Source organism: Calliphora vicina, chromosome 1 (genome assembly GCF_958450345.1).
Source record: "Calliphora vicina chromosome 1, idCalVici1.1, whole genome shotgun sequence".
Lineage (NCBI taxonomy): Eukaryota > Metazoa > Arthropoda > Insecta > Diptera > Calliphoridae > Calliphora > Calliphora vicina.
In genome coordinates this window covers 105,459,356-105,479,733 of record NC_088780.1, presented here as the reverse complement: position 1 = coordinate 105,479,733, position 20,378 = coordinate 105,459,356, and the positions used below count along the sequence as shown (strand labels likewise).

At 28.8% G+C, this 20,378-nt stretch overlaps 1 protein-coding gene across 1 annotated transcript; it reads right to left on the bottom strand.

The window, feature by feature from the left end:
• Positions 1–2,132: 2,132 nt before the first annotated feature.
• Positions 2,133–7,596, bottom strand: LOC135951995 (uncharacterized). Its single transcript, XM_065501771.1, has 4 exons — positions 7,501–7,596; positions 2,592–2,759; positions 2,362–2,535; positions 2,133–2,282 (listed from the first exon to the last, which is right to left on the bottom strand). The coding sequence occupies exons 1-4, from the start codon at positions 7,594–7,596 to the stop codon at positions 2,133–2,135; spliced, it is 588 nt and encodes a 195-aa protein (XP_065357843.1).
• Positions 7,597–20,378: the final 12,782 nt, after the last annotated feature.

Here is a 20,378-nt window from a genome sequence, read left to right as displayed (position 1 = left end):
GTGTTTTGCTTACTTTCGGGTTGTGTACGTGTAAATTCACGAAAATGTTCGTAATCTCAACAATATGAACGCCTACCAATGGTCTAGACGATAGTGAGCTGAGGGTTGCGGGTTAGATTCCCGCCACAGACTCTGGCCCCTTACGATTGAAGCTGAACGATGTGAACTAAATTGGAACTACATAAAGACCTACGATAGAAGCTAAACTAGTACTAATCTGGGACTATATAATGGATCCGCATATGACTTTCGTATCAAGATAACCTGGGACTACGTGAAGACGCAATATTGAAGCTATACTGATAATATAAAGATCTAAGTTTAAAGATAAACTTAAGCTAAAATCAAAACGTCTTAATATAATCTGAATCTGAATTTTTATCAGCATCACTTCAGAATCATTAAAAATATCCTTAAAAATAGTAATATCGCTACCACTTCTATATGTAACTCTTACTGTGGAAGAACAATGTGTATTCTATAGTACTAAAACGTTTCTTAAGTAGTTCAAAAATTTTACGACAAATATAAATCCTCCAAAAGTTATTCTGTAATTGAACAATTAGTTCTAGTTTGTCGCGATGCCCATCTGATTCTGGTACCAGTTTTTTAATCAGGAATTTTTGCTTCAAATTATCCCTATTGGAACTAGTTGTTGGAATGTTTTCAGCAATATTTTGATTCTGGTGCAAGTTTTTTAATCATAGATTTTTGCTTGAAATTATCGCTATTGCAACCAGAAATAGACTTCTTGGAATGTATTCATCGAAATAGAAATAGACTTCTTGGAATGTATTCATCGAAATAGAAATAGACTTCTTGGAATGTATTCATCGATATTTTTAATACTTAAAATAATCTATATTTGAATTATAATCCAAAAATGTCTTCTAAAGATAGTTTCCATGATTTAATTTCTTTAAGCAACTGGCTTTCACATTTTCATGTCTGAACGGTACAATACACGTATTAATTTAAATAAATTCTATTTTTTTCTTCTTTGTATTCGATATTTTAGAATTCTAAATTTATGCGATGTAGTGATTTTTATATGTGTGCGAGTCATTTGTAGTATTTATTATTGCAATTTCAAAATATTTTCTAGTGTGTGTGTGTGAGATTGAGTGTATTGGTGTTTTTATTTTTATTTCAAAATTTGTTTGAATTGCAAATATTTTAACCTTAAACCATTTACATAATTGAATTATGACCGAAATTGATTTTGAGTGTCTCTGGCTCTAGTTATGTACTATGTACATTTGATTCTTTTATTTTTAGCAAATTGTTTGAAAAGTTTAAAATACAAAACAAAAAATAAATAAATAAGTAAATGAACATTTGAATAATTGAAATAATAAAAAATTCATTTAGATTTTTGAACAAAGGTAAAATAAACAGTGGATTTCTGTTACATTGTCTTGGGAAAAAATACAAAAATAGTCACAATTATTTCAATTTACAAAAATTTAATTATAAATGTATAAGTTACATTTTTAGCACACACAATAGAATTTTCTTTTATATAGATTATTTCATTTAAATAAGAGAATAATGGGTTTTTCCATTTTAAAACAAAATTGTTTAAATTTACTTGTCAAAAAACAAAATATGTTACTAATTTCTCTGTCTCTCTCTTTTGTTAAAATTAATTAGTTAAATACATCATTTGGTTCATTCAACGAACAATTTTGTGTGCGCACATGAATTTGTCTTGTTTGGAAATTTTTTGTTCCTGTCCACACAAGACAAATTCGTGTCTACACACTACACAAGAAATTGTAAATTGATGGCTTGTCAAGACTTAGGTTTATATCCATAGGGTAACATTGAGACGAGACATAATTGCCAAAAACCTCACTTTTGCAACAACAGACATACGATTTGGTGTATTTTTGTTTGACAAATCGGAGTGTCTCGTCTCTATGTATAATTCTATATGAATATGATATCCATCTTCTTACAAAAATAAATCGGGGAACTAGGGCGGGACTTTTATATTTTATTTAATTCATATTACTTTTTTGTGACAAAAACTTATAAATCTCAACTTAAATCATATTTGAAACCAAAACTAAATGAAGCTCTTTTCGTAGTCTTAACTGATTTATGCACTTAAATATTTTATATCTACTTTACTCCTTTATATTAAAGTAGGCCAAAACTTCACCTTTATAGTCTTTGGTTATAGCTGCACGAACTTTTACCAAATAATCGCCAGATGGAAATGGTATATATTTAAGCATATCTGGGCTTAGGACAAAGTCAGAAACAATAAGATCATGCTTGAAATAATAAAGAAAAATATGGCACGCTACAGTTTAGTTTGGAAATGAAAAATTAATACTATTATAACACACTTACGTTGTATGGACAGGAATGATTGACGTTTGAATAATCGTAAACATATGTTATCAATATTTTCCAAAATATAAAACGGTTAGGATTTTTTACAAAACTACAAAAATTGAAGGTAGTATTATAAAGAAATGGGTTATATTTTTGTGAAGAGCTTTTAACATAAAAGCCAGCATTAACCTGAAATATTTCTTAATTGTTAATCGTTATTGTTTTCAGTATTCAGAAGAACTCACCGTTATATTATCAACTGGTGGTTTTAGCAGTCGTACATAAATATTACCACTAACTTTATTGCGACCCAAAACCTTTAAGTAACAGCTTTTGAAAATAATAAATGATTTATCGTATGCAGAACATTCCAATTTCGTTAATTTTATTGTTACTGCGTTCGTCAATAATGGCTGTAGGTTTAAACATAATAATATTACAATTGAAGTTATATTTAAAATCAATAATTTAAACACTTTCATGCTGATCAACTTTCAGTCTGATTAACAATGAAAATGTTTCAGTAGTAAGTGTTTCGGCTAGATAGTTTAATGGTTAAATAATTGAGCTGTATGTACTTAGTGCTTAAATAGCTATTTAATTAGTCACTAGACAACTGCAAATACAATTAACTTGTACATTTTGATCTGAACTCTAGATATACATAATTGTTTATTGCAGGGTTGTCTGCCGCTTCGTTTAAAAGCAAGGTTGGCTACCGTTACCGCTAAGATACCGTTACCCATAAAATATCCATTCAGCTCAACTTTACCGAATAGAATTACATAAGAAAAACGACAACATGCTACAAAAATATGCAGGCCTGTTCTGAAATTCAAGTGATTTCAAATCACTAATCGTTATTAAATGACACGTGTGATTTGTGCATGTTCTGTATATCACACGTTTTAGTATTTTTCGGTGTGATTTTAAATATCCGAAAACACTGTTCAAAATAATATTGTTTCCATTTAAGCTATAATATTATTAAATTTACACAAAAAACTATTAAATTGTTGACTGTTATCAATATAACTTAAGAATATAAATTAATTTTCAGTTTTAATAGTTAGTTACTTAATTATATTTGTTATTCTGGCAAGCAGATTTGTATTGTGAACTGACTTTTTACAGCAGAAGACACTTTTTTTTACAAAAATTAGCAAATGATTTGAAATCGACAGCCACTTAGCTGAACGTTTTAAAATCACTAAATTATGTGCACAGAACACCTTTTTCGTGATTTCAAACCACTTCACTATAGTTCAAAGTATCACTTTTTCCGTGCGAAATTCAAATTTCGAAGTTGTTATTATTCATTATTTTTTGTTGTAAACCTGTTACTAAAACTCCAATGCATTCAAATTCGCAATTGGTTTTTGTAAAATACAAAATACTGCTTGACAGCACGCCTTCAAAGTCAAAGTTTCGATACATTTTTAAAAATGTGTGAATAGTATCAATATTATATTGTAACTTTTAACCGTTAATTGTGGAAAGTGTGTGAATAATTTAAATAATGTTTAAAATGGAAAACAACGAAACGTCTAAGTACTTAATTTTTCTTTCCTAAATATTTGGAAACTATTTCCCTTTATATTAAAAATTATAATTTTTAAACATAACCTTAAAGTAATTTCTTTTGATTACAAAACTTTAACTTTATAGAAGCTTTTAAAAAAATGTTAACGTTTGTTAAACTTGAAATAAAAAGAAATAAATATATTGAAATGTTGTGAATTCACTTCACTTTATTTCATACTGCGCATGTTTGCGCTTTCTGAGTAATTTAATTTTTTCTAGGTTACTGTGCTAAAAAAAAAATTAACTTTTTGAAATTTGGCTAAAAGAACGCCCAAAAGACACAAAGTATGATGCTATTATTAAATATATTGTGAAGAAAATTAGTGCTTCTGTTATTCCTAAGGGCTGTGAGAAAATATTGGATGAAAAAGACCGCCATTATGTCTACAATTACTAAAAGTAAAATGTCAAAAATGCAGAAGAAAGGAAGATAATTTTCGAAATGAAACACTATATTCATATGATATATTCAGATTTGTATCTTTGGTTACCAATGACATCCACAGTACACAATGTATTAATACATTCGAAGCAGATGATAGAAAACACAGACGAAGAAATAGGATCGTTTTAAAAATTGAACATACCCGAGGTGTCCTACTATGGGGACCCCTGGCCGCACTCCTGGTGGGCCCATGCGGTCAAAATTCAAAATTTTAACTCGTCAACACTTGCACATGTCAAATTTTATTCAAATCTAACTAAAGACTAAGGATTTATAAATAACAGATTTATTTCCCTTTTTTTCTATACCACTGTGCGAAGTTTTATTTGATACTTCAGTTAATATTTTGAATCAAATGTGTTTACAAAATGAATTAATGATTCAAATAATTTGACTGAAAACTAATATGAAATAAATTTTTTCTAATCAAAAGCAATGAATTTACTTTATTTTTCTCCTGATGGGTTAATGGTCGCCAAAGGGTTAATTTTTTCTTAAATTTGTTGAAAATATAAGTATTTCTACTTATGGTCCAATTTTGGTATCAAACAGTAGAATACTTTAATAGTTATTAATTTCGCACGGAAAAAGTGATACTTTGAACTATAGTGCACTTTTATAAAATGTGATTTGCAGAACATGCATGATGAAAATATACAAAAAAAAATATGCGATAAAAAGCTAAATACGCCAAAATATGCAATTTATTATCACTTATAACCGTTACGGTCCCCGGAGTTTCGGTTTTTTTGACAAACCGGTTTTTGTAAGACGGCTAAGCGGTTTTAATGAAATATATTTTCTAAAGCTCATTCAAACATATTTATGAAAAACTTATTTGATTGAAAATTATAGCATTTGAAAATATTTCATAAAAGATATAAAATAACTGCATAAAGATAGAGCCTTAAGAATTCAAAAATGCTAATTTTCGTAAAATTTAGTATACAATTCTTAACACATTTCCTATTAGCGTCCACAAATAAAAATAAATTTAAGGAGACTTTTTTCATATTAAATAAAAATTTTATATAAACCGGTTAACCGTTTTTTTAAAAGACAATAATCAAAATCGGTATTTTCAAAAACGCGCTTTTTCGGTTAAACCGGAAACCGGTTTTTTGGACACTCTACCTGCGACTTAAGTAAAACCCCTCAAGAAAAATTATACGGACCGATGACGCCGCCAGCCCAAAATCCACACTAAACCGTGACTTTTTCGGGATGAATTGGACACTCTTGGATCTAATGTGGATTGGTATCGTCCCAAATACGACAATTTTGTTTGTTGATCATTCAGAAACGGGCCTCACCATAAAGAACACCCATTTTGATGAAACAGTTTTATTATTTGGGCGTGTTGTTGAACGCTATATCCGCCCATGGTGAGTTGGTAAAACAAACTGAATAAATTACAACCAATTTGACAGATGTAACTTCTACAATATGGCCGCTATCAACTGTCAATGTTCGGAAGACCATTTTGGACAAATTTTGTAGTACGAGAGATTTATTCACGTTAAATTAATTTTCGTATGTGGGTCGAATATGGGTGATATAGTCAATTAAGGGTCAATATTAAGTGGTGTAATATTTACTAATATAAGACTTATAAACAAAGACATATTTAATACATTTGTCATGGCTAAAGTCTTATTATTTATTCTGAATCAAAAAATTATCTATAAAAAAACTCTGTTTTATGTACTTCTTAAGCTACAGTAGGGTCTAGATACTTTGAACACAATAATTAAAGTAAAGACTTATAAACAACTTATGTTTGGATTTTCCATACTTCCAAGGTCTAAAATTGTTCTCCGTCATCTAAAAACCAAATGCTGAAAATTTGAGCAAAATCGGATAACGTTTATATGAAATTTCGATTTTTGGGTCAAAAATGGATTTTGTTTTTCATTTAGCCCTATTATATAAATATAATAATTTTCTGACATCGATAATCCCAAATTTTACATTTTCAGTATTATTTTTAAATGAGATTTTAAAGATTAAAAAGTAATAAAACAGCATTGACAAATTTCAAAATGATTTAAAACCAATGATTTTAGAATGTTTTTTTTGTATGAAAAGGGACTTAGAACGTTTGCACACTAAGTTAAATTCGAATTTTAAGCTTTATTTTTTTTTTAAGAATTTTTTAAAGTGTCGACATTTTGTAGGCTTTTCAAAATAAAAGTGTTGTATTTTTTTTTTACCGATTTTTCATTGTTGAGATACATATGTATACACAATAACTCTTTTGCACATGCTTTATTTGTTTGTTGTTCACATAATTTAAATACGCACCAAATATTCCTTTTTATAGGATTTTTTTTTATATATGTATTTCTTTTAAAATTGAATTCACGTGTTTGTTTCACAATCGTATTTTATTTGTATTTTGTATTTAAATGCGGCGCGTATAAGAGAATCTCCCTTTAAATTAATACAAGCTGATTGATGCTCGTTTGATTTATAACTGATTTGAAAATTGTTAAGAACACTAATAAAAAGTTAATTATAAAATTTAAATCAATACTAACTAATAATGATGGTGCTAATGATGATGACGACGATTTACATGTTAATAATGAAATTGTTTTTGTTGATAATAACATATGAGGGGTATAGAAGCAAAGTCTGTAATCTCCATTTGTTTTGTGAAATTATCTAATAATTCCATCATGATCAGTCAATATGTCAAATACTAAATGAGCTTTTAATCAATGGTCATAAACTACCGATTAAATTAATGAGAGCAATTTTCTTTGGAGATAGTTAGTTAACTTTGAACCTAACTGTAAGGGCATCACTGAAGGCATAGGTCAGTTGACCCATGTTTACCACGATTTGATTTGAGGAGAAAATGGGAAAAAGTGAATTTCGCTCATTAAGCATTATTTTTTATTCAAAAAAGAAAACATCACTCAAACCAAGGCTAAGCTTCATAAATACTATGGGAACTCTACACCATAAATTTCAATGGTAAAAATATTGTCGAACGGATATTGAAAGTGCGAGAGATTGTGGAAGTCATAGGCATCTCACATGGCACAGTGGTTTCAATATCGACGAGTTTTTTTGCCGGTTCGTAACCGTGAACGAAACGTGGATCCACTACAACACACCAGAGACCAAACCGCAGACAAAACTGTGGGTTTCTCGGGATGAATCGGCGAGAAATATGGCCGATCTTTGTCAGCCCATAAAGTCATAGCCACCATTTCTAGGGATGCACATTGACTACTTTCTAAAGGGTAAACAAATCAATGGCGAATATTATGCCACTATATTGGGTCGATTTAAAGGGAATTTGAAAAAAAACGACCGCACTTGGCCAAGAAAAAAGTTATTTTTCATTAGGGTAAACATGTACAGTTTTCATGGTAAAAATCCATTTAACACCGAGTGAATATTGTTTCCCAATCTGAAGAAATGGCTCGACGGTCACTGGCCTGTCCTCGTGTATTATAATAAATATGAGAATCTTTAGAGATACAGGTTTTTCTTATTTATTAGAAAAACTAAAAAAATGTGGAGATTACAGCCTTTGCTTCTATACCCCTCATACTATATACGATGATAATGCAAATGTACAAGTTGTTTAGTACTTAAAACATCAGCAACAGCGGATAAATGTTATTGACATTTTCTGAAGAAATTAAAATGAAGATGCTGTTGCGGTTTTTTTTCAGTTCTGTTGTTGATTTCAACACAACACAGCACAAATTGATTCAGAATGTCTGCTAATGATGGTTAAATTATAATTTGAAAATTAAACAAAAAAAAAATACGTTAAATTATTATTTTTTTCTCTTACACGATACAGCAGAAAGAAGCTTTAATTAAATTAGTTGTATTATTTTTTTACAATTTCAATGGAAATTTATATAATTTGCACTTGGTCATGCTTTTTAGTTAGTATATGTTTTAGGTTATTAAATTAAGGTTTTTGGGGATTTTTAAAAATACTTTTGAAACAAGTGATCACTTTTTGAACAATTTGCGTTAATAACCTTGTTTTTGTTTTGTTAGATTTTTGCTAAAAATAATGTTACGCTTCAATTGAAATCACTTCCGTAAATAAATATTAAAAATAAATTTGTTTTGTTAAATTTGATAATTTTTGAAATTGACAAAATGTCATTGACTTTTGAAAACATTTTTATGTTAAAGGGTTTTCATGTTAAAGGGAAATTATTTTGTTTACAAATACTATACTAGAGGAATTTAATTGTGTAGATTTGTGTTCTATGTAAATTTATATGGTGATTTATGTTTAGCATTTAATTTATTAGCTTATGCAAATTTTGTTCTAAACGTAACTCATATTTAATTATATTACAAAGCGAATGGAAAGATAAATAATAACTCCATATATAATTAAGTTGTTTTATCTATCTAGTTATTTATTATTATTAATAATAATAATGAAATTGTTTAACACAATTAATTTCAATTAACAATATTTAACACACACTTACGGGTACATACATACATACATTTATATTCCGTATATACTTTTTTCAAATATACTGATCGCTTTAATAATATTTCAGTTAAGTGTTTTATTTGTATCTTTTCTAATAATTGCTTTTTTTGTGTATACCCTACACATCATTTGTATGACTACTTACAAATTAAGATCCATTACTTTTATATCTGCTATTGGTTTTTCGTAACGATAAGTAAATTGTGCTATCTGCATTTTTGTTTCGAAGAACTGAAGAACTGAGTATAAATCAATGGCAAAAAAAACTACCGATTAAAGCAAAGACAGCTGGACCAATAACACTTTTCCCTTACGAATTTGAACTTTTTGCAAACTCATTTTGCTAATTAAAGGATGTTTTATTTTAAGTCTCATAGAAAGTTTTAACAGTCAATGGAACTGTCATACTGCGCTCACGTTTTGATATTTATGATCAGAATACTCTGGCAAATCATCATGAATAGATTGACGTGTGAACAAAGCTACCAAATCTATGTTTATTATATTGTTTAACCTGAATCTAACGGAAAATTCAACCAGAAAGTCAGAAATAAGACATAACAGAAGAGAGCATAGGGTTAATTTCGCATTTATTAAGAATTTTATTTTAAAGAACATTTTAGGTATAAAATATAAAATAAAATTCTTATTAAATGCGAAATTAACCTTACGCTCTATTTTGTTATGTCTTATTTCTGACTTTCTGGTTGAATTTTCCGTTTTGATGTAATCAGGGACTTATAGTAAAATTTCACGTATAATATTTTGCAGAACATTTTAACCCCTTAAAGACCACCTTAATGGTGGTTTTTGCACTTTTTTAAAAGAAGGATAAAAAAGACCCATGCTTTGAGCATTTAGAGGGTTAACATATTCTACAAAAATATTCTCCGTAATATTTTACATAACTTTGCTGAACACATTTTATATCTTAAATGTAAGGATCATATGGATTCTTATGACGATTAACAATAAGAATGTGCCAGAGTTGGGAAACTTTAACCCCCCCTCAAATGAAATTCAGATGTAAACTTTCAAAACGCCGATACATGTGTCTTTTTTTGTCTCCTCTATCAAAATTTATTGGTCGGACCTCGTAATTTTGTTTGGTGTTGTACAGTGTAATTAGAGTTTTTCACGTGAATTCCGGAATACATATTTTCTGTCCCGAAATCCCTTGAAATTGTGCGAGAATTCCCAGGAATTATTTTCCTTAGTTTTATGTGATGTTTTCTGAACTTGATTTCCTCTAAAAGATGCTTAAAGCTCGACAAACAAAATATTTAACCCAAATAGACCAATAACAAGTTTATTATTCAAAATATTCCGAAAACTTGTTAATGTTCACGGCTGTCACAGAATTCAATTCCAATAGAAAGTGGAATTATTTTTGTATTTAAATTTATCACAAAGAGTAAAACTAAAATTACCATCTTCCGTGGAATTGAATTTTGTTTAATATTATTGGGTTTTCTTCAAGTTTTAATTAACATCGTTACTTAATTTTTGATTTAATAAGCAAAACCAGTGTTTAAAAAACTAGACTACAAGTAGCAGTAGCAACGAAAAAACATAAGTAGTCTATTAAAAAAATTAATAAAAACTCGGAGTCAATAATTACTACTACTACTGCTACCTTCACATTTTGGTAGCAGTAGTTGTAGTAGTACTAATAAAAGAAAAATTTAAAAGTAGCAGAGTAATTTATTTTCTATTGCTACCTTAAAAAAGAAAAAGTTTTGATGTAGCAGTCATTAGTTTTTTATTAATTCTGCTACTTTTAAAATTTAGTAGTAATAGAAGTAGCAGTTGAGGTAGTAGAAGAAGTAGCAGTTAAGTAGCAGTTGAAGTAGCAGCTAAGTAGCAGTTGAGGTAGCAATAAAATAAGTCAAAAATAAAAATCTTCAGCCAAAAAATTATATTATGTGTTGTTGTTGTGAATGTATATTTGTGTATGTTGGTCGTGTTGTAAACAAAAGTTCGGCTTTTTTGTTATACACACAGAAAACACGATCTTTCTGTTAGCAACACGAACATCTGAGACGAATAAAATCGAATAATTCTTTCAAACTCTCTCAAAACAAAAACAACACACAGTGTATAATTCTGTCAATTTTGGTGTTATGACTGAAGATTTTCTTTTTTGACTACTTTTATTGCTACCTTAACTGCTGCATCAACTGCTACTTTACTGCTACCTTAAAAATTAAAACTCGATATAGAGCAGTAGCAATGATTTGTATTTTTATGCTACTACTCCATTTACAATTCATGTTTTATTACTACTGCTCTGTTAAGAGTTTTATATTTAGCAGGTAGCAGTAGTTTTAAAAAAACAAGAAAACGAAAAAAGACAAATACCACTGCTACCGCTACATACACTTTTTGAAGCAGTAGTTGTAGCAACAGTTAACAATTTTTTAGTTATCGTTGATTTTTAAACACTGAGCAAAACATTGCAAATTCAAAATTAATAAAAATAAAATATTTATTTTTTGCGAATTAACAGAATTAATTGGAATCTAATGAAGGTTCTACCTAAAATCTAATATAAATTGAAACCATTCCGATACTAATGACAAATGGTGACATGTTTGTATATAACAAAAATTAGAAATCGAGTCATTTTATCACTTTATGTTAAATTTTTATTGGATATTTTTATTTGTATCCAATTACATTTTAAAAACAAAGATATTTTTTAGATTTTTAACGATTCAATAATTTGTTCTAGGCGGGAATTCTCAGGATCCCGGGAAATTTTAAAATGAATCACGATTTTCCGAGAAATGAAAAAGTGCAGGAAAAGAAAAACTCTAATTATAATAGAAATCCTTCTACTACATATTCACTTGATATTGGGCTCGACCGATTGTTTAATCTCAAAAAGTACTCTTCTGGTTAGATTTCAATACAATACAAAATTAGGCTCCAAAACATAAAATATGTTAAAATTTCATTTTAACATATTTTATAATTAAAATATTAATAGTTTTATATTATAAATGATTTAATGCACATGTTTGTATTTGTGAGTGTGTAGATTGCGTTAATTTGTCTTAATTAATGTTGACAAAAGCCTTTTTATAAAATTTATAAATTAATTTATTATAGTATTTATAATATGTAGTAATAAAGCAATCTTAACAAATAAAGAATTTGGAGTAAACATAAATATGATATTTAAAATGTTATGCGTAGTAAATCTAAATAAAATATCCAGAGTTGATTTAGAATTTATGTTAAGTATTACAAACTAGTTTAAAAGCCTGCTCGTGTTAGGAAAATCCTCCTTTCCCCGATCGAAATTAAAAAATCGATTACAAATTATACAGCCCAATTATGAATAAAAATTCCCCAGGAGTTTTTTCCCTTTTTTTCCTATTCAAATTCAATGGGAAAAAACTCCCGGGGAATTTTTTTATTCATAATTGGGCTGATAGTAATTTCTTATAGCAAGAAAAATTTTATTATAATTTGTATATGTTTATGAAAAGTCTTCCAATAAGGACTTCCGAACTTTGACAGTTGACAGCGAGCCACATAGTTGAAGCTAAATCAGTAGAATTTAGTTTGTTTTGCCAAATCACCATGGACGGATATAACGTTGAATGAACAACACGTGCAAATTATTAAATTGTTTTATCAAAATGTATGTTCGTTCGGGAAACGTTCCAAGAGCGTCCCATGCATACTTAAAAAGTCACTATTTGGTATGGTAAAATTCGTGGAAAATTGGACATTTCGGATGCACGCCAGTCAGCGAAGCCACGGCGAACATATTGGCCTTTCAAACGAATAACAAATTTCTATGCTTTCTCAGTCACACTTTGTTTTATTTAAGATATATTTAGATATTTTTACTTCAATTTCATTCTTTACTATGTATATTACTTATATATTCTTTTATTACATAAATCTCAACCTTTTTATTCTTAAACGAACTGTTGTATTTATTTCTGTTTTGTAAAAATCAAAACTAATAAAAATCATTTTGATTTACTACATCTGTTACATTTCTTTAAATTAAAATGTATAAATATTCACTTGTTCGTTCGTAATCGATCAATGAATGTAAATGAAATACAATTGCAGAAAAATCATTTAACAAAATGAATTTCTAAAATATTACACTAAAACAAATCATATTGTCAACAGTAATAGCAGCAACAAAATCAATCAATTGAAATGTAACAAAATTTACAAAACGCAAAACTACAACAGCAACAACAAAAAATCATACACAATTAAAATGTACCCACAAAGTATGGGGCAGACGTTTAAAATTGTTGTAAGACGTGGTTTCAAACATATTGGCCAATGATCGTAACATTGATTACAGTCAAATGTATTGCACAATATGTGGTCAATTTAATGTTTAGCTGAGTAAAATGCAACAGGGGCAGGGGTAGGTGTGTTTCAGAAACGTTGCGATATTTAAAATTGAACTTGAGTCAGATTAAAGCCGCAAGTAAAATACAAATTCTTGAAAACTTTTTCTCCACAAAATGTGAGACCAGGGCAGAATAATACTAAAGACGGCTATAGTGGGCAGAAAATGTATTTTGCTATGTGTCTACAAAAAATTACTTTAAAATTTTTCAAAATTATTAAAATTAATTTTTTGTTTTTCTCATATTTTATTTTTGATATTTTTTTTGGATTTTCCCTGTTATTTGTTTATTTTGCTATAAACAACGATTTTTCGATTTTTTGGTCTCTCTGCCTCAAACGAGTATTTTTTTTGAAACATGTAACTGCTTCTAGCCGCAGTTAGCTTTAACGAGACAATTTTTATACACATACAACTATGTAAACCTTCAAAGAGATTCATAGCTTCTTTATCTTCAACGGCCATATAGTTATAGTTTAATCATCCATAGACCATTTAAAAAGTATTGAAATCATTAGCATGTTTCTATTATACTTTCCTACCCTTGTTTCTATTATACTTTCCTACCCTTGTGTTATCTAGATTCCGAAAGAGAAACAAATTTCAAATCACTTAAAACGATTAATTGAAGTATGTTATCCTTATCTATGATCGTTATATAATAATCCTCAATTCAGGTTTACTCATGCTTAGATATCGTCTGCATGCATCTCTCTGAATTATTCCACAATGTGTCTATCGAGTTCTCATTTATCCCTTTACGATTTGTATACAAAGAAGGCGTACACATATGTATTTTTCAGCCCCAACAGAAAAATTCCATCATTTGGAGTGAATCATTTGATTATCACAACCAAAACTATTTTCTCTGTGTGAAAAAAACAGATCAATTTTTATTTAAAACAGAAAAAATAACAATCGACTTAAAACAAACATAAATTTTAACTTAAGGTACGGTCACACATGGCAAATATTTACTCAAAAAAGCGTAACCACTTTTTATAGCATAAATTTGTTTGACGTGTTTACTCTTACGAGTGTTTTGTAAGATCAAACAGCATCAATTAAAATAAAACTAAATATTTGTTTTGAATTGTCTTAAGTAAAAGCAGTTTTTGAAAATAAATAAAATAATTCAAATATATTTTATTTAGTGGTTACGTCTTTTTCGTCAAATATTTGCCATGTGTGACCCTACCTTTATTCTATGGATGTTCAAATTTAGAGAAATTAATGACAATAATTTAAATATTTGCTAATAATTATGTGAAATATTTATCGAATCTTTACTGGTCACTCTTATGTAATTCCATATTTAAACAATATGAATATACTTTTAAAAAAACTTAAATTTTATTGCTTTAATTCATCTTATGTTTAAGAATACTATGTTTTATAATACTTCTGTTTTATTTCAGGACATTTAAGAAGAAAAACGCTGACAAAATGAGTTACAATCTGTTTAATTTAATTATTTTATATTCACAAATATGTAAAAATACTTATAAATAATGTAATAATATAGCAACATAAATAAAGTTAAGAATTATTTCCTTTATAACCATCTGCATTTGATTCCATTGGATTTTGGTAGTTTTTTAAATTTTTAGCATTTTCATCACATACTTTAAGGCGCATTTGGTGAAAATTATCCGAGTCACCCTATGTATTAATTTAACAACAGTATGACTCAAATACTATTTACATCCCTAAAGTATGCTGTGATATTTTTTGTAAAAAATTTGCTTGCTGTGTTTCTGACATTCTGGGCTCCTGGTACATGAAAAAAATTCACGAACAATTTTAAAGAAATTGAAAAACAAAAATTTTTTTTAATGATGACGTTTAAGTAGAAATGAGTGTGTGCTACTAGAAAATGCATTATTGTGATATTTAAGGATTTGCATGGTATTTTTCATTAATAGTGATTAAATTAGTATATTAATTAATATTGAATTAATTAAGTTGAGGGTTATTTTAAATAAACTAACTCTTTTTTTGTTTAGTAAATGTCTAAAAATAAAAAAAAACACAACAATTTATTTATTTAATTTATTTACATAGTAATTTTATTTAATTTGAATTATATCAGTATTTATTTACAAATTAAATATGATTTTGAGTACATTTCATTGTAATTTAATTATTTTTTTGTATTTCACACAGTGTTGCTATTTTATTCGAAATTTATCAAGTCAGGATGGGTTAGGTATAAGTAGTAGGATCTTCAGCCCTCAAATTATAAGTTTTTCATAAATGATCTGAAATTATAGAAATTTAAATATTTTAAATTAATTTTCAGAAAAAACTATAAATAAATGTATAAGATAGAGCTACATATTTATATTGGCAACTTTTCGCAGTAACTTTTCTGTTGGTTGGGTGTAGTGTAGAAAAGCAAACGGGATAGAAAAAGTTATACGATATCTCATGGATTGTAGGGAATATTTCATATTTTGCTTTTGAATTGTTAGTTGTCAAAAATTATTATTAAAAGTAGCAAATATACGTTTTTGAAAATCGGTTGCTTTTGCGATTAATATCACTCGATTTAAAATACACAGACGAATCCTTTTCAAATATTTTTATTAACTAAATAAATAAATAATTTATTTTAATTGTTAATTTATTTATTAAATCTACAAAGTACAGATTTAAATTATCTAATTGTTTTCTATTTATTGAAAGATAGATTGATGGAAATTGATAAATTAATATAATTAATGTCGATTCCTTTGAATTTGCTTATACGAAATGTAAAATTACCCATTTTGTTTTTATTTATATTCATTTGGTGTTTACTGCGGCAGTAAATTATAATGAATGAAAATATTTAATCACAATGAACTAATGATCGAAATGATTTGTCAAGAAAACCCACACCTTTAAATTAAGACGTATTGCACAAGTATGAATGATTTGTAGAGTGTTAATTTATAATTAATTAGTACAGAGAAAAAAACTCTTATTTTAATAAACAATAAATTACAGTAGTTAATAAAATCCGGAAATATGATACTTTTAAAGTAATAGTTAGTGCAAAAAAAAAAAATATTGTCAAAAACTACTGGTGAAACATTTTGTTGGTTTTTGGTGAAAACTTTAATGCTAAATACATTTTAAAGCTTGATTATTTTAATGTTTCATATTAACATACTAGGGCGGTTCAATAAATCCCTGACTTTTTGAATTTTCCGCCTCTTTACTGAAAGGGCAATATTGCTTGAGAAGAAACTGGAAAAAGCTTGATAAATGCTTTGAGAACTCTGCACCATCAATTTAAATGGTAAAAAACGTTCTGAACCCGAAACAATTGTAAAAATTCACGATATTGTGTTGGCCGATCGGAGATTGTGGAAGCCAAAGTCTTCTCACATGGCTCAGTAGTTTTAATTTTGAATGATATTTTGGGTATGACAAAGCTTTTCTCAAGATGGGTCCCGCGTTTGCTCACAATAGACCACAAACGCAGTCGTCTGACAAGTTCGCTGTTCAGCCGCAACGAAATTTTGTTCCGTTTTGTAACCGTTAACGAAACGTGGATAGACCACAACACACCAGAGATCAAACAGCATTCAAAACGTTGTGTTTATCAGAGTGAATCGGAGCCAAATAGGCCATGGTGGATTTGTCAGCCAATAAAGTTATGGCGAACATTTTTTTTTAGATGCACGCGGTATATCCACATTGACTACATACCTTCATAAGGATAAAACAATGGCGAATAGTATGCCAACTTAATGAGTCGATTTAATGAGGATTTAAAAAATACGACCGCATTTTACCAAGAAAAAAGTTCCGTTTTTAACAGGACAATTCGAGGGTGCAAACATGTGCAGTTTCCATGGCAAAATCCTATGAATTAGGCTACAAATTACTCCCTCATCCGCCCTATTCTCTGGATTTAGCAACGAGAGACTATTTCTTGTTTCCAAACCTGAATAAATGGCATGGCGAAAAAAGATTTGACTCCAACGATGAAATCACCCACAAACAAATACCTATTTAGGTGACCTCGACAAATATTATGATCTCGGAAGGATAAACAAATTGAAGAAACGTTGCCATGTGAGTATTGTATAGAGCTCAAAGGAGACTATTTATTGCTGTACCAATCAGATTTATAGGTATTTGTTAGAAATAGTCGGCAACGATTTCCTGTAGTAATTACATCAGTGGTCGGCATAAAGAGACTATGGAACATGATTTAAAATAATATGTTATAAATATTATTTCTCTGTTGTAATCTGACCAGCTATTAATTGTGATTATAGCTTCTTTTTGATAATTTTTATGAACTTCGCTGGCATTCGTGTTGTTTACAGATAAATAACGGATCAACTTCGGCCTCTGGGACTACTGAATTACATTATGCTGCAAAATAAAAGCCTGCTAAAACCTTATTGTTTGCATTTCAAAATTTCAGATAAATTCCTCAACACAATTCAATCATTCGCTATTACAAATCTATATGTATTAATGCCTGTTTGCATTATTAAAATTAAAAATAAAAAAAAATAAAATAATTTGCAATAATTTATTTAGAATGTTCAACAAACATGTAAAAGACTTTGTAATTCTGTAAATAAATTGGAAGTGAATATTGTACGAGTACTTACATACTTAAATACTTAGCTATGCAGAATTTTTAAAAGCATGAAGGCGTTTGGCAAAATATGTATGAATATATAAAACTAAAATGCATTAAGAGCTCCGCAGACAATCAAATTGGAATATAATTACTTTGAAGCTATTTAATACGAATACAATGGGGCAAAATATGAAGTGCATATCCAATGATTTGCTATTAAAAATAACCAAAAATTGCCCAAAAAAAAAATTAAATTAAAATGTTGTTCAAAAATACTATGAAGACAAAAAAACTATAAAACGCTTTAAAAGATTATACATATATTGTATGAATGTAAATGAAATGCATACATATGTATGAATAATGTGTATACATACATATAAGTATGTATTTATTAACAAAAATACCCAGTTGGCCATGTCCTTAAAACATTTTTAATGAATTGTTCAACAAATCCTCGCCTTATATAAAGGAGAGGGATTTTTTATCGTTGACACTTGCAAAAGAACGTCGCTAAAATCGTACATGTGTGAATCGCTCATAATTTAAGATTATAGCTTCGGATCAATCGTTTAGCGCACATAATAATGTACTATCCTTTACTGTGTTTTTAGAAGAAAATATGATAAAGCTTTCGGAATTAAGACAACTCCTACGGAACATACGATAACTTAAAATAAGTAAATTCTCAATATCCAAAGATACCAGATACGGCCGCTGTAAAATTACCAAGAGAGTCAGGTGTGGACTATTCACAATTTCCATCATCAGAAAATATCAGTCTGATTTCCAGACACCTTTGAGATTTGTCAAGCAATTTGCAGGGAGTTACAGAAATTTTCTTCCGCAGACGAGCAGTTAAACTCACAGAAAAGTTTATACGATGCAGGTTTTTTGCAGATCTTATTTCCTTCTTGTGCTTAAAGCCAATTCTTCCAGGGCCATTTTGTCCTGAGGATGAGTTTCCATTACATATGCCGATATGATATCTTTTTCGCTTCGGCGGAGTTGTAAAGTACGTTTCATCACAGTATCGGCATCGTCGTTTGTACAGATAAACTTCGTTAAATGGCTTAGATTGACCTACCCTTTCTCACCAGCTGCTTCATGAACTGTTATTATATCATCCTTGATATAATAACAATGATAACTTCCATTAATTCAGTAAATATTGTTACGTTTTAACCTTTTCAAAACGTTTGGTTTATTTCCTATAAATAAAGCGGATACTTTTGATTGCAAATAAAAGCCGTTTAGTAGTTTGAAAATTGTAACAACTCTTTATTTCTTTAAAATGTACAACAACAACAGAATTAAATAGCCACTCAATGTTTTTTATACACGTTTATAAATTCTCAGAATTACAGACACAATTTATAATGTACACGAATTTACTTGAAAAACACAACACACTTTAAGGCACTTAGATGATGTTTCTTCGAAAAGCGTATCTGATCAACTCACTCACGACTGCAGATAAGCCATTTAACGGCTTCGTGGGTCCTTAATTTAATCATAAAATGTAATGTTATTATAATTATATGAAAAATTCAATAAATAAATATCAACTGTCAAAGGCACAATCGGCAAGCAACTTTCTCAAGAATTTGGTTGAAATACATATATCATAAGCGACGTGGCCCATTTTCACCTAAGTCGTATGCCATTCACGCCTGAGTTATTATTGCCTTATTTTTTAGAGGACGTCGCACAGTGGGAGAAAACCCTAATTTAGTGGAACTAAATTCGTATCTTCTAAGCGCTTGGCCAAATTAATTTCATTTATATGGAAATATTGCAGGCAAGGAGGTAAGCTAATAAAGTAATGGGTACTGCTACTTCAGTAGAATGAGTGGGAGAGGCTGCTAAACTACACTACCTCGGAAGAAATTCTATACTATTTTCAATTGTAAGAAATTATATTAATATATCTTTCAAAAATTTTAAATTATATAAGTAATTTTATTTATAGCAAGTAACTATTTAAATCTATAGATTTTGGACATTTACCCTATTGCCGGCATAGGTCGAAATATTCATATAAAATTAAACTTTTTTTAGTTTTATTAATAAGTTTATTTTTAAAAACGAATAACAATTATTAGTTATGAAATGATTTTATTTCATTATTGAATTTTTATTATGAGATTTTTATAATTTATTTAAATTAGTCGACTTCAGTAATGGATCCAACAAAAGTTGCCTAACATCTTTCGATAACGGTTCCACTTTCTTATAGCTTGCAGATGAAACTAGAGATTCTAATCGGGACTGATTTTTGAAAATCCCGGGGTTCTGGATTTGGTAAAGAATCCCGAAATCCCGACCCGGGGATTATAATTATGTTTTTACAATTGAAAGAAAATTTTTTATTTAGCAATTAATTTTTATTAGACACCAAAATGCTTAAAATACTTGCATGAGTACATTATATAAGAACAAATAACAATAAAGTATGTACATTACGGTGGGTCGATTTTTTTTTAACGAAAAAAAAACCAAGAAACGATAGGTCTAAAATCAAATCTTT

Excerpts from the sequence above, each read along its gene's own strand:
- LOC135951995 (XM_065501771.1), bottom strand. The coding sequence starts at position 7,596 with ATGGTGGCTATGACTTTATGGGCTGACAAAGATCGGCCATATTTCTCG. Across the intron at positions 2,536-2,591 it reads CACCAGTTGATAATATAACG|GTTAATGCTGGCTTTTATGT; the intron begins GTGAGTTCTTCT and ends GAAATATTTCAG. Across the intron at positions 2,283-2,361 it reads ATCATTCCTGTCCATACAAC|CATGATCTTATTGTTTCTGA; the intron begins GTAAGTGTGTTA and ends TATTATTTCAAG.